Source organism: Coenobita brevimanus, chromosome 50 (genome assembly GCF_032717465.1).
Source record: "Coenobita brevimanus isolate Jiangsu-jjx chromosome 50, ASM3271746v2, whole genome shotgun sequence".
NCBI classification, from domain to species: Eukaryota; Metazoa; Arthropoda; class Malacostraca; order Decapoda; family Coenobitidae; genus Coenobita; species Coenobita brevimanus.
Window position 1 is genome coordinate 47760970 of NC_137003.1, and position 14534 is coordinate 47775503.

General features: G+C 40.5%; 1 protein-coding gene and 2 non-coding genes across 3 annotated transcripts; all 3 read left to right on the plus strand.

Annotated features, from left to right (window-relative positions):
* The first annotated feature begins 289 nt into the window (after nt 1–289).
* On the plus strand, nt 290–9369 carry RpL7A (ribosomal protein L7A). The gene is made up of 6 exons (XM_080272194.1): nt 290–404; nt 5976–6108; nt 6904–7053; nt 7752–7972; nt 8828–8950; nt 9165–9369. Exons 1-6 carry the CDS (start codon nt 390–392, stop codon nt 9342–9344), a joined length of 822 nt encoding a protein of 273 aa, XP_080128320.1. The 5' UTR covers nt 290–389; the 3' UTR covers nt 9345–9369.
* On the plus strand, nt 9002–9084 carry LOC145399912 (small nucleolar RNA SNORD36). The gene has a single exon (XR_013897359.1). It is a non-coding gene; the product is annotated as a small nucleolar RNA SNORD36 (small nucleolar RNA).
* A 1220-nt stretch (nt 9370–10589) lies between the features above and the next one.
* On the plus strand, nt 10590–10669 carry LOC145399913 (small nucleolar RNA SNORD36). The gene has a single exon (XR_013897360.1). It is a non-coding gene; the product is annotated as a small nucleolar RNA SNORD36 (small nucleolar RNA).
* The last annotated feature ends 3865 nt before the right edge of the window (nt 10670–14534 follow it).

Consider the following 14534-nt stretch of genomic DNA (forward strand, 5'->3'; position numbering starts at 1 on the left):
TTATTATTCTTACAGTTAGTGAAGATTGAAAGAATGAGCAAAAACATAACATGAATTGTCGATGTGGATTCCCTAAGGAGGTCGATGTTTCAAAGAGATGCCAATTTAGTGCTTTTGGGATCGGATTTACATATATTTATAGCCATGCAGCTTCAGATTTTAATTATTAATATCGATTTCATGCATACTTTTGCTGTTACTTGGTGTTATTAGCAGAATTTCTACAAATATGTGGAGGTTTGTATACTGCCCCAAATAGCAACTCGAACATCGGCACCCAGAGCGCAGACGCACCCAGACCCAAACTTCCCCGTCCTTTCACGTGTCCTGCTCAGGGAGTGTGGACGTGGTACTGCAGCTCCTTAGTTTTTCTCGTGGAAGTCAGCAACATGGTTCAAAAGAAGGTTAGTGGAGTCACTGGAGTGTATTATGCCCAGTGTTAATTTTGAGGAGTAAGCATATCGCTAGTACTAGATTACGAAAGGTACAGATAATTTATGTATCTGTAACTTTATGGCTGTTAGTATGTTACCGAATAGTAGGAAGATATAGTATTGGTTATGAGAACCACGTGGTATGGTAGTCCAGTGTGAAATGCACTCATGGATTGGTAGCCACCATCACTGAGCAGCAAATAACCTGTAGCCCGTGTTTTAGGGCCTTTTCTGGTGTACTTGGAATTTTTTTCGTTTTGGGCATTTTTTGTCCTTTTAAATGTTTCCAGACTTGTAACTAGAACCCAAGAAGGTCAGATAACTAATAGGTCGGTCTACCTATGCCGTGCAGCTCATATTAGGAATATAATATTACTAGGGTAAGACTAGAGCAGGTATGTGTAGACCTAACTTAACTGGATAGAGGAACTATATTTTGCTTTGACATGCATGATACAAGCAGTGAATGTACTGCATGCTCCAAGACCTTTGGTATTATTTTATAACTTGCCAATACGCAGTTCAGGGAAATTACCACCATAAACACACGGTATGATTCCTAAGAATGCCAGTGGACCCCCATAACCCCATTTGCAAATAATAAAAATTTACCCTCTAGGGTAAGCATTCTGCTGCAGCAGGTTAGGTTTGGATAGGTCTGTTAGGTTAACCTGTTGTGCAGTACATTTTTCTGGTGATTTTTGATGTGATTTGAGTGATTCCTTCGTGTTTTGTCGAAGTGCATCATTTCACCTCATCCAAAGTTGATGCTTGGAAGAGGCAAAATGAAGCACTTGCAACAAAAACGAAGGTCAAAATCACTCAAATCTAATAAAAAAACAACCAGAAAAATATACAGGACAACCTGAGGGGTGTATTGGCAAGTTGTGAAAATTTACCAGACCTTGATGGATGTGGATGAACTTGTTGATTGATGTGGATGAACTTAACAAGTGTCAGAGTAATATGGTTTTACAGTATGTTTGTAAATTGTCATGCAAGCAGAGTGAGAAAAGAGTTCTGGACAAATGTTGGAAGTGTGCATGGAAAAGTTTGAAAGAACATAAGAACATAAGAAGAGAGGATAACTGCAGTAGGCCGGTTGGCCCATGCTAGGCAGCTCCTAGAAGAGTAACTGAACTACTAGAATGAGATAAGGATAGCAAAGAAGAAGGCTCTCCCCCGCCCTCCAAACCCTCCAGCCGAAGCCGGCAGGAAAAAGTCAGAAAGAACACCACGCCGTATAGAAAAACTGGCGTGGACATTTTACAGGAAAGTGTGAAAGGAGAATAGAGACTATCATAGTGTAACCTGAAAAGAAAATTTATTTTTTAGTTAGTATTGGTTATAATATTTTCTTTATTCTATATCCACCCCTTATTTGTCATATGCTTATCTAGCCTATGCTTGAAACTCTCAATGGAAGAGGCAGCAACTACTTTACTAGGTAGCTTATTCCATTCGTCTACTACTCTATTACCAAACCAATTTCTACCGATTTCCTTTCTGAAACGGAATTTTTCTAGTTTGAAACCATTATTTCTAGTTCTATCCTGTATGCTCACTTTAAGTACCTTGCTAATATCTCCCTTATTTATACCATTCATCCACTTAAAAACCTCAATTAAGTCTCCCCTTACTCTACGCCTCTCTAGCGAATGCAGACTTAGTCTTTTCAGTCTGTCTTCATATGACAGGTTCCGGACGTCATGTATCATTTTAGTCATTCTTCTCTGTACATTTTCTAACGAATTAATATCCATTCTATAGTAAGGACACCAAAATTGTACTGCGTAGTCTAAATGTGGCCTTACTAATGCTAGATAAAGTTTCAGTATTACTTTAGATGATCTATTACGCTTCTCGAAATAAATCCTAGGACCCTATTTGCTTTATTTCTCGCATTAATGCACTGTTGCCTAGGTTTAAGGTCGTTACTAATCATAACTCCTAGATCTCTCTCGCATTCCGATTTGCTAATTTCTTTGTTATCTAAGCTGTATTTAGTATCTCCAATGGTCTTGCCTACGTTAAGTACTTTACATTTTTCAACGTTAAATTCCATTTGCCAAGTTTTAGACCATTTGGACAATGTATCGAGGTCTTTTTGTAAGTAATGGCAATCGTCAGTCGAGTTAATGATACGCCCTATTTTTGTATCGTCGGCAAATTTGCTGATGCTGCTATTGACTCCTAAGTCTAGATCATTTATATATATGATAAATAATAAGGGACCGAGTACTGAACCCTGTGGTACACCGCTAGTTACTAATCCCCAGTCCGACTTAGTTCCATTTATTAATACTCTCTGCTTTCGTCCTTTCAGCCAGGATTCTATCCATTTTAAGATATCGCCGTCTATACCGTGTGCTCGAACCTTTCTAACTAACCTTTCGTGTGGGACTCTATCAAAAGCTTTACTAAAGTCCAGATAAATAACATCGTAAGGAGAGTAGGGAATGTGAAGGTGAATGGAGTAGTTGGTGAGTGGGGTGCGCCTGCAGAGATGGATGAGAGTGGCAGTACTTTAGTGGACATCTGTGCCGGGAGGGGGTTGGTGATAGCTAATGCCCTCTTCAGGCTCAAAATGATCCACAGGTATACATGGCGAGTGATGAGAAGGGTGGGTGGTGAACTGAGTGAATGGGAGACAATGATTGATTGTGTATGTAGATGAAAGGATGAGAAGGTGTAATGGATGCAAGAGTATATAGAAGCTGGGGCAGTGGACTTCCTGACGACCACTTGGTGGTGGTCAGAATTAAAGTCCAAATAAAATGGAGAAATAGAAGGGAAGCACAGGAGGAAGTAGTACATACAAGGAGAGTGGAAAAGTTATAGGAGGATGGAAAAAAGGCAGAATATAAGAGGGAAGTGGAGGAGCGATTGGGTAAATATAGATTGGAACAGATGGGGGATGTGGAAGGTGTGTGCAAGATATTCACAGAAGAAATCTGTGCAGCATGTGAGGTGGTGTGTGGGGTGAAGATAAGACTAATGGGGGTGCAGGGAACAGCATGGTGGACAGAAGAGGTGAGAGAGGCTGTGACACAAAGAAGAAAGCATATAGTGAGTGGATGAGAAACAGGTGTGGAAGAAGTTGAGAGACTGAATAGAGAGTTATGTGTAGAGGAAGAGAGAGGTGAAATGATTAGTAAGAAGAGAGTGGATGAGGAATTTGGAAGGAACTTGAGTGTAAAGTGTAGGGAATGTAAGAAAATGTTCTGGAAAGAGGCAAAGAAAGTTAGACAGAGTGCAAAAGAAGTTAGCTGGGAAGTGAAAGATAAAAATGGTATATTACTAGTGGAGAAGGGAGAAAAAGTGAGCAGATGGAAAGAACACTTTAAGGATTTAAAGAGAATGAAAGTAATGCAAGTATAAGTGGCTGGGAGAAGGGATGTGAGAAGAGAGGAAGAAATCAGTAGGATGGAAGTAGTGGAATCAGTGAAGAAAGTTAAAATGAGGAAAGCCCCAGGAATTGATGGAGTGTGTGGTGAAATGCTGAAGCATGGGGGGAAAGATAATAGAATGGATGTGGATGATGTGCAGATTTGCCTGGGAGGAAGGTAGAGTCCCGGAGGATTGGAAGTCAGGTATAATTATTCCCCAATACAAAGGAAAAGGGGAAAAAGAAGTGTGTGGTACTCATAGGGGCATTTGCCTTAGTGTAATAGGAAAAGTATATGGTAGGATACTTATTGGACAGAGTAAGGGAAGTAGCAGGAATTAGTTGGAGAAGAACAGTGAGGTTTTAGGAAGGGAAAAGGTTGTGTAGATCAGATTTTCATTCTTTGATCTTTAGTGGAAAAGTTTCTAGAGAAGGGAAAGAAGTTGTATGTGGCCTTCATGGATTTATAGAGAGCATATGACAGGGTGGATAGACAAGGATTGTGGAAAATATTAAGAATAAATGGAGTAGATGGGAAGTTGTTGAATGCTATGAAGAGTATGTAGGGTGCTAAGGCTGCAGTGTGTGTGTGGATAGTGAACTGAGTGAATTTTTCTATTTGAAGGTTGAATTGAAACAAGGATGTGTCATGTCTCCATGGCTGTTCGATCTGTATGTGGATGGGGTTATGAAAGAGATACAAGGTAGGGCACTGGATGTTGGAGCGGCTGTAGTGAGAGAGGGCAGCGTTTGGAAACTACCTGTACTCTTGTTTGCAGATGATACTGTGTTGTTAAGTGAAGATGAAGGGAAGCTGCAAGGCTTGGTGGATGAGTTTGGGGGACTGTGTAAGAAACGGAATCTAAAGGTGAATGTAGGGAAGAGTAAAGTTATGGTCTTCGAGAGAAATGAAGTCAGTGAACGTACAGTGAGGCTGGATGAGGAGGAAATGGACAATGTGAGTGCGTAAGTACTTGGGTAGTTTGACGAGTAAGGATGGAAGTTTAGAGAGTGAAGTGCTTGAAAGGGTGCAACAAGGAAGGAAGGTTGCTGGTTTCTTGAAGCGTGATAAGAAACAGGGAAGTAAGCACGGAAGTGAAAAGGCTACTACATGATAGTATTGTGATACCAACTCTGACGTATGGAAGCGAAGCTTGGACCTTGTTGGAGTGCCAGAAGTCAAGAGTGAGAGCAGTGGAAATGAGTTATTTGAGAGGAGCATGTGGAGTCACATGGAGAGACAGACTGCAAATGAGGAAGTGAAGGAGCATTGTGGTGTGGATGTGGATGAGTTAGGAAACGTTAGGAGAAACACACTGAGGTGGTTTGGCCATGTGGAGTGGATGGAGAGCAAGAGACTGACGAGGAGATTGTATGTGAGTGAGGTGGAGGGGGGGAGAGGGAAGGGAAGGCCAAAGACGAGATGGAGGGATGGAGTGTAGAGGTATATGAGAGAGGGGGATGTGAGCTGGGAGCAGGGCAACAAAATTGCCGGGGACAGGGTGACACAGATACGATTAGTTTGTGGCCACCCCTAACGGGATTAAGGTGTCTGGCAATAGATAGATAGATAGATTGTCAGAAATTATATTTGTCATGTTTGTATCATACTGTGTCATGAAAAATTAGCCCATGAAGCACTGCTGTATACAGAAGAAATGAACTTTTTACTGATGTTAAGTGTCAGCTGGCACCAGCCAGCATGTTCCCTTTGACGACTTTGGGACTGTTGTGTGCAGTGACCCGTGTCGTGCATCAAAGATTAACCCGGTCCCCTGGACTAACACCCGGGTGTGGACTGGACTGTGTATATTCCATGACTTCCTGCAGCTCATACTGGGCAATTACTGGGGGTAAAACCATACACAGTACAACATATTTCACATACAATAATTTGTTACTTAGGTATACAGTAGTGAGTCCTCATTTGTCACTTTACTGTTTGGTTTTTAATCTCTAATGGTTAAAAAAGGTAAGCTTTCTATTAAATTTCCAGTCCAAGATATTACACTTGTCTTGTAGTGACCTCCAGTTTGCTGTGCCAAGTTTTGGAAAATGGTTTGGAACACATCCTTACTAACATCCCAACTTTGTGTAAGGACTTCCTGTTGTTGTGTTAATAGTGAAATCTAATTTAAATTTTTTGTTTCCAGCCAAAAGGGAAGGGGAAAGTAAAGGGAAAGGGGAAGAAGGTTGCAGCAGCCCCCCTTGTCACAAAGAAACCACCTCCCCCAAAGAAAGTGGTGAACCCACTGTTTGAGAAGCGACCCAGGAACTTTGGCATTGGTGAGGGATACTGTTGACTTTTGGATTATTTTAACTGTTTAGTTTCTGTATGGGTTTATTTCTCTGTACTGTTACAGGGCTCTTGTTTAGTGAGCAACAGCTCACAAATGCTAGTATTTTTTCCCTTCGGCGAATAAATTTTACATGCAATTCGCCTTTTGGCGAGGAGAAAATACATCCACTTCAAAACCCAGTAAACTACAAAATAAGTAAATCTCACGTAAGTGAACAAAAGATCGATTATTATGTCTTTCCTTGTCGCCTCTCTGAATGTTTAAAAACAGACAATGTGTAAATGAATAAATAAGTATATTTATTGCTCGTAAAATATTTCGGCTCATAGTCAGTTTGGCTACTAAAAATTTATTTGGCTCGTAAATCTGAAACCTTAGGAGCCAAATGGCCCACAACCATCGGCAGTTAGCAAGAGCCCTGTGTTAGGTACATAAAGCCTGAGGGGAAAAAGAATGAAGTATCTATTGACAGTGTATTGTTAGACTGGATTTATTTTTTATTTTTTTTTTTTTACCCACCTACCATTATGAAGGTTGAGCATTAAGGATTTGCAGAGCAGTTGACTGATGCATTGTTCGTTAATTTAATAGGATATCCCCTGATATGGAGCATAAGCTGTAGTACATTGAATTGTATAGTTTTTGAATGAACACAGTGTGGCCATTAATTTTTGTCTTCTCATCAGAGGAGTGTAAATGGTTTGCCAGTCATTATGGTGGAAAATATTACCCATGTCAGTTCTTGTCTTGTAAAGAAACTCAGAATGTCATTGTTCTTCAGGTGGAGACATCCAGCCCAAGAGAGATCTTAGTCGCTTCATGAGATGGCCCAAGTATGTGCGTCTGCAGCGCCAGAAGGCTGTACTGCAGCAGAGGCTTAAGGTTCCCCCTCCCATTCATCAGTTCAAGCAGACTCTAGACCGTCAGAAAGGTACCAATATGCTCCTCCCTTGGATTGTCGAGGACTGACCCTTTGGCAGCGATGATTTTGTCTGGTTGTACACCCATAGACCTCTGTGCAAGGGGAGGTAGTGCTGGGTGCTAAAAGCAAATGAAATGCAGAAGGATCCCATTGATTTCTGCTTGTGCCAGTTTAATGTTGTTCACCCCTTCCAACCAGAGAACTTTACCTTTTGTTCTTGCCACTTTCAGATGATTTTAAGTTTTGAGGGAGAATTGTAGTTGAAGCCTTCACTGACTCATTGCCAGACACCTCCCCAAAACTAACAAAAATCATCTGGTGGTAGCCTGAGCAAAGTGAAAAATATCATTGTGAAGGGGTTATTGTATCACCACGGATTTTTGAGGTGGACCTGTACAACAACTTGGCCTCCTAGATACTGGGTTTCCTTGTTAGACACCCATAGGCCTCTAACAAGTAGAGGTGGTGCTGGGTGCAACTACAGCCCTTAGATCTATTAATTTAGATGGTGCAGGGCTATTAATGAAGGTAGTAATTATTGTTAAGTATGTACTAGAAGTGTATAGAGGTTATGATGACTACAGTTGCTATCAGAGGTTGACTGCTGACAAAAATAACTACCACATTAAGTCTAACTGATGTGATATAAAATGTAACATGAATATAATATGTCTGGATCAGAGATTTGAGAGATTTTTATTCCACAGCCACGGAGCTTTTCCGCCTGCTCGACAAGTATCGTCCTGAGAGCAAGGCCGCCAGGAAGGAGCGCCTGAGGAAGCGAGCTAAGGCCAGGGCTCAGGGCAAACCTGATGTGCCGACCAAGAAGAAGGTGTGTGTGAGGCAGGGAGTCAACACTGTCACAACCCTGGTAGAGCAAAAAAAGGCCAGGCTGGTGTGCATTGCAAGTGATGTTGACCCAATTGAGGTAAGGGCTGAAGGACTTATTGGTATTCAAATGACAAATTCTCATGATAGTTGATTTTTGTACTTAATTTTTTGCTGTTAAATTTGCAAGTTACATAGGACTGGATACAGTAGTTTCATTGCTGCTTGTAAAGTAGGTCTGACGGTTGCCTTTATTTGCACTAACCCACTGCATGGAGGGATGAGTTATTTTGGAACACATCCCAAATTTACAATGACTGCCTGTATATAGTTCTAGAGTATGCTTTTGGTAATTGCTTAGGTGTCAAAGGATTGCTGTGTAAATTAAACTACTACAAGGATTTTTATCGGTTATGAATGGCTTAATGAACCAGCTGACTTCTGTGTAGGTGTAATCTGGGATCAAGGTGATACCAGTATTGATGAACAGTACAAATGTTGAGGCCTTGTTTTTGGAGGTGGGAGGCTACTGTTCTTAACCCATTAGCTCCCAGAGTTCTGTGTGAGGGATTTTGGCGGATGGGTATTAAGTCATATCATAGTTGTGAAGCTCATAGGTCCCCACCCTGGGATTCCCTTCTCTTTAACTTTTGAAAATGCCCAGTTCCGTCCTATATTGAGGACACTGGATGGAAACAGATTAAAGAAACTGATAGATTTGTCAGTGTTTAACCCATTAGCTCCCAGAGTTCCTGTGAGGGATTTTTCTGGATGGGCACTAAGCGTACTGCCCTGCCCATTGGCTCCGTTGTTAAGCTCACAGGTCCCCACCCCAGGGTTTCTTTCTCTATTAGCCTTTGAAAATGCCCAGTTCCATCCTGTATTGAAGACACTGGGCAAAAATGGGTTATACTGTATATCTTTTTATCATTTACACAAATAATTCGTATTTCAGGTTGTGCTGTTCATGCCATCTTTGTGCCGCAAGATGGGAGTGCCTTACTGCATTGTGAAGAACAAGTCACGTATGGGGATGGTTGTCAGGAGGAAGAAGACTTCCTGCATTGCCATCACTGATGTAAGTGTTGTATGTTATAATTTGTAGAGCATTGTCATGTAAGATATTTTGTTAACATGATGAGTAAAAATATTTGAATCTCTTCAACTGAAGTCTGATGTTCACAAAATCGAGCTTTTTAATACTGAATTAATGTTGTGTAATGACCTCTGGAATAATATTTTTCATGGTTTGCTAATTCAAACCTTCCATATGCATCCTTTCTTTCAAACAGGTGGAACCCAATGATCGCACATCCCTCAACAAGCTGATTGAGTCCATAAAGACCAACTACAACGATCGTTACGATGAGATCCGCAAGAACTGGGGCGGTGGCATTTTGGGTGCAAAGTCTGCCTCACGCATTGCCAAGCTGGAGCGTGCAAGGGCCAGGGAGTTGGCACAGAAGCGCTAAGTTTAATAAAGAACTGTTCAGTGCAGTGATAATTTCATTTTCCATCCTTGGTTATCAGACTTGGGTACTATATCAAGAATTTAACAGTAAGTGTCACTAGTTTCGTTGGTAATGTAAGCCCTAAATCCTGTGAAATGATAAGTTTGTGCATTTTTACCAGATATTGGAAGTTCTCTTTTTCATGTTTGTCATGGGTACATAATGGCTATTGCTTAATTGAAGATGGGGGGGGGGGAAATGGGGGGAGGGGGAGAGAGTCCCACCTCTTGATACAGGTTAAACAGAATTGATTATTTTGCTTTGGCAAGGGTGGAGCAGTTATTTCAAGCAGGGTTTTGATTCAAAGATTACTTGCATAATATTTTGGAAGTAGGCGTTCATCTAGTTGGTAATGCAAATGATGGGTTGGGGAGCAGTTCTGTTAAGCATAGCAAGTACAGTACTGTGAATAGCCAAGAAAATTTAATGCGGAACTTTTTAAAGTGATTAATCAGGAATTTGCTGGTCACAACCTAGTGTTGGGGGGGGGGGGAGCCTACTATTCCGGTAGGTGCTGACTGAGAGTACAAAATTGAGGCTATGTGTATATTTGAAGATGAAAGTGTAATAATGGTCAGTTATCGGTTCATACACTGATATAATTGGTTTTGCAGGTTGTGCTGCTCATGACTACATACGGGGATGAACAGGAGGAAGGGGACTTCATACCATTTGGTGTAAGTATCATCTATCCTGCATTTCTGAGATTAGAAATGGGGAAAGCACAAACCGATTTCACTTAGTCCATGCTATGTTATCTTGGTTTGCCAGGTTCCTCCAGTTTACAGTATCATTTGTATGTAAGAAGTTGTATCATGTTAACGAATCTAAAACTAGGAGCACCTCTACTGGACAGTTTGTGAAGCTTGTAGTAAAGATGGAATGTGTCAGAACTTCCTTTGCTGTTGGTGATTGAGCTCTAGTGTGGGCTGATGGTTTATTAAATTAGATTTTCATTGTCATTTTGCAAATCGGTGTTAACTGCTCTGATGACATTCTCGCTCTCCGGATACCGGTATACCGAGCTTAGATTTTTCACAGTGAAGATAAATGTAGCCTTCATTTACCCATTGAGAACAAGTGATCTCTGAATTGAGCAAGATCTTCAGATAGCAGGAATGAAATGGCAGTCACTAGATGGAAGAGGTTGAAAAGTGGGAGATTGCATTTTCAGGATAGTTAAAAATATAAAACATTAGGGTATTTCTGTCCACGATGATTGAAGTATTTGAATCTCTTCAGCTAAAGGTCTGATGTTCAAATCGAGCTTTTTAATACTGAGCAGTCATTTGTATGCTGTTAATTTTTTTTTTTTTTTAAATCCAAGAGTCACTAAATTCAAACATTTTAACAGGTGGATCCTGATGACTGCACCAGCTTCAACAAATTGATGATAGGCAGAACTAAGTGGTAAGTTTTACTGACTGGGTTTACCATAAAAATAACTCTGAATCACTGACCAGTATTAGTTAATTTCAGATTGTTCTCCAACTTAGGATAGACTTCCAAAACTAGAGTTGAATAAAACTTTAACAGACATGGAACAAGAGTCCTTTCATAAGTTGCATTAAATTGGGAGTAGCAAGAAAAAGTTTGTTCTTATTCATTTTATAAGTGTTCAGGATATGGCACAGTGAATCGTTGTTGTAAAAAATATTAGAACGATATATTAAACTTAAAGGAAGATTATTTTGTGTTGAGGACAGTATTGAAAACTATATCTTTACCCCAGCTTCTTCAGTCTCCATAGCTGAATAAAATCATCAGACAGTAGCAGGGTTAATAAAGATTGTCATTGGCTTCAAGGGCCGGGTTAATAGTAGGAAAAATGTAATAAGAGGCAACTTATAACAATGACTTTACATACTTTTTTATTATTTGCTTGGTGACCAATACTTCGACATGTAGCTCTGTACAGAATAAACCATGTTCCTTGTGGGTAGTTTAAAAAAAAAAAAAAAAAAAAAAAAAGCTGCAAATCACCCTGAAGCAGAAAAAAATAACTAAATGTGGTGAGAGTTAAGTTTAATTTGGAACATGTTGATTTTGCTGTACAAATATTGAAGGTGGGACACCATAGTACTTGTTTAGTGTACATGTCAAGCTGATGATAGTCTTGCATATGTCTATTAATGATGATATTGTATTTGAATCTCTTCAGCTGAGGGCTTTGATGTCAGTTTTAACTCTGATTTGACATAATTAGGCTTTAGGAATTTTTTTTTTTGAAAATCACTAACATGGACTTTTTTACAGTTAAAATTTGGAACATGGGATCCAGTGACCTGACAAGCTTCAACAAGCTGTTAAAAGTCCAAGACCAGTCATAATGAGTGCTGGAGAGAGGCACTTGCATACAGTGGCACCAATGAAAATGGACTGTTCCTCTGCCTGGTTATACAAACATCCTCCATCTCCCTCCCTGTCCCCAGAAAGGAGGAGGATGGACTGCTAGAAAAGGGCACCTTCAGATTGAGGTCCACTGGGTTCATGTCCAGGTAAGTCTAGGGCCTCAGTTATTAAAATTAGAGATCCACAAGAAAATGGGTACTACATCGGTGTCTCATTGGGAAGCTGGAGTGTGGGTCAGGGATCTGAGGCTTAATTGATAAACTTAGGATGAATTGCCTCCCATTAAGATCTGTTCTTTAGGAAGGACGAGGAAAAGTGAATTCTCATGTTCTACAAATACATATCTTTATGGGAGGAAGTTAAGTGTTTACTTTGATCTACAGGAAGGGCAGCAAAAGGAGTGCAGAGTTTCATTTCTCGTTCTGGGAAATTAAAATGAGGTGAGAGGAGACTGTTCTTAAATATCGATGACTCCAAACCCTGGCACAGAGGCCCTAAGTTTAATAAAGTTGTGAGTACAATGACATTTTAATTTTCCTTGAATATAGTTATATGAATGGCATGGTTTACTTGTCATTAGTCAGAAATAAGGATCAAGAGTTTTTAATGTACTGCCCATGAGCAAAAGTTTGCTAGCATTTTTTTTTTTTTTCTTTTGTGTGGCAGTGGAAAATAGTTGCTGAACTATGTGTGATGCCAATGGAAAGCATGCAGCAAAAGAATGGGGCAGAATGAGTTGTCTGGAGAAGAGTGTGAAATATGAAGGGCAGGACACAATGTTGTTTTGCCCATGACTGTACCCATATTCTCATCCACATTCAAGAGTTTATGCTGAACTAGATATGGATCACTTACTGGTAAGTGTCGCATTAAAGCAGCAAGTGGAATAATGAGGATTGGTAAGTGGGGAAAAAAAAAAAAAAAAAAAAAAGAAACTAGGCTTTTCATTTACCCATTCTTACGGCTGGAAAGTACACACACACACAAAGCAACATGAAAGACACGAAACAAATTTTCACATCCAATCGTTATCAATTCCCAGTTTTGTTGTACCGAAGGATGGGGTGAGGTAAGGACCAAAGAGCGAAAAAAAAAAGATCGGAGAGTGCCCTGGAACCAATTTTCTAGTTTGCTTGTTGCACGGCTGTTGCTTGTTGATGCCCGAGTCATTTTTTTGGCGTTTCAGTTGTTGAGTTGGGGAAAGAAGTGTCTGCTGTTTTACGACGTTGCCAGTATTATATATGGAGGGAAATACCGTCAGAATATACGAGAGTACTTAATTTCTTTGCACGATTTGGATTTTAAAAAATGACGCAAAGGGTATTCAGGAAAAAATACTTTGGGTGGAGGGATTTAGAAGCTATCTTTTAGGAGGGATTTAAAAGTGATCTTTCATAGGGATTTAACTTCATCTATTGACTGGGAAACGATTGAGTATCATGTTAAATGAAACATGCGTAAATTTGTCAAAATGATTTACCACTTTTATGAAACTGCGCAATACAAGAGATTCGTATCTTGTATCTGAGGTGATTTGTCCAAGATTCAAGCCCACAGTGGACATAGTGGACCTGAGTGCAGTGGAGGTGAACATTACAAACCGCCAGCCATTCCCAAACGTGAAATCTGCCTGGTGTTATAATCGTGGAGATACTTTTGGTTGGGGGGAAATGGTGAAGACAATGTGAGAGAGGGGCAGTGACTGGGAGAAGGGAGAGGTGCAAGAGTAAATGGAGACATCACCGAGGTCACTGACATCACATTATCTAGCAGGTCGGTGGATGATGAATTGTTGCTTCAGTCCCCTCCTTAAAGCCAATTTTTTCGAGCGTCTGATTTTCGTAACGTAAGTGAAACATCAGTACATCACACACACACACTTCAGAGTGTGATGAGCATTGCATGAAAGTCATTAAACTCTGCTTCTGATTCTCTCTCTCTCTCTCTCTCTCTCTCTCTCTCTCTCTCTCTCTCTCTCTCACACACACACACACGCAACACCGCTCGCTGGTGCAGTGGTAACGCTCTCGCTTGCCTACTGGTGGACGGGAGTTCGCGCCTCGCTCAGGTTGCGAAAAGTTTCACTGACGAAGTGGGTGGTTACTGTCCCCCTAGAGCAAGGGGACGGGTGTGTGCGTGTGTGATGGACACAGCCTTGCCCTTAGATCGGACTATATGAGCTCTCAGCTCCATTCCGGGAGGGTAAAAGCTGACGATCACGACCATCAAGTGATCCTGACCGACCCGGTGAATTACATATATGCACGCACGCACGCGCTCGCTACGGAAGAAGGGTTAATGGGGGAGTGATGATTGATGAAACTTTTTTTTTTTTTTTTTTTTTAAAACCAGGATAAAGTTTGGAATTGGTGATACGGCAACAGAAAAATAGACAATATAGGTAAATCATATCTTCATACTGTATCGGTTTAGCCTATATCACGCAGCTTCAAGCAACTGGTATTTTGAAATGTGAACAAAGATTTGTGATATACAGCACCAGCCACCCCCCGAGTGAAATGCAGATATTATTTTTGTATGTATCATTACCTTAAAAGTACTTAATATAGCACAATTAAGGATGTGCAATCAGAAGTGCTAACTTAATAAATCTGTCTTAATAAATCTATATATCTGGGGAGTCTGAGCTCATTTCCATAACCCACGAACCCCAGTGGCGCAGTACAGGTATATACGTTTTTATTTTCTCCTTATCTTTATTATTATCATTTTTTTTTTTTACGGGTGTACCATCATGATGAACACGCTTTCGGTACGTGGGAACATTATTTTTGTGCG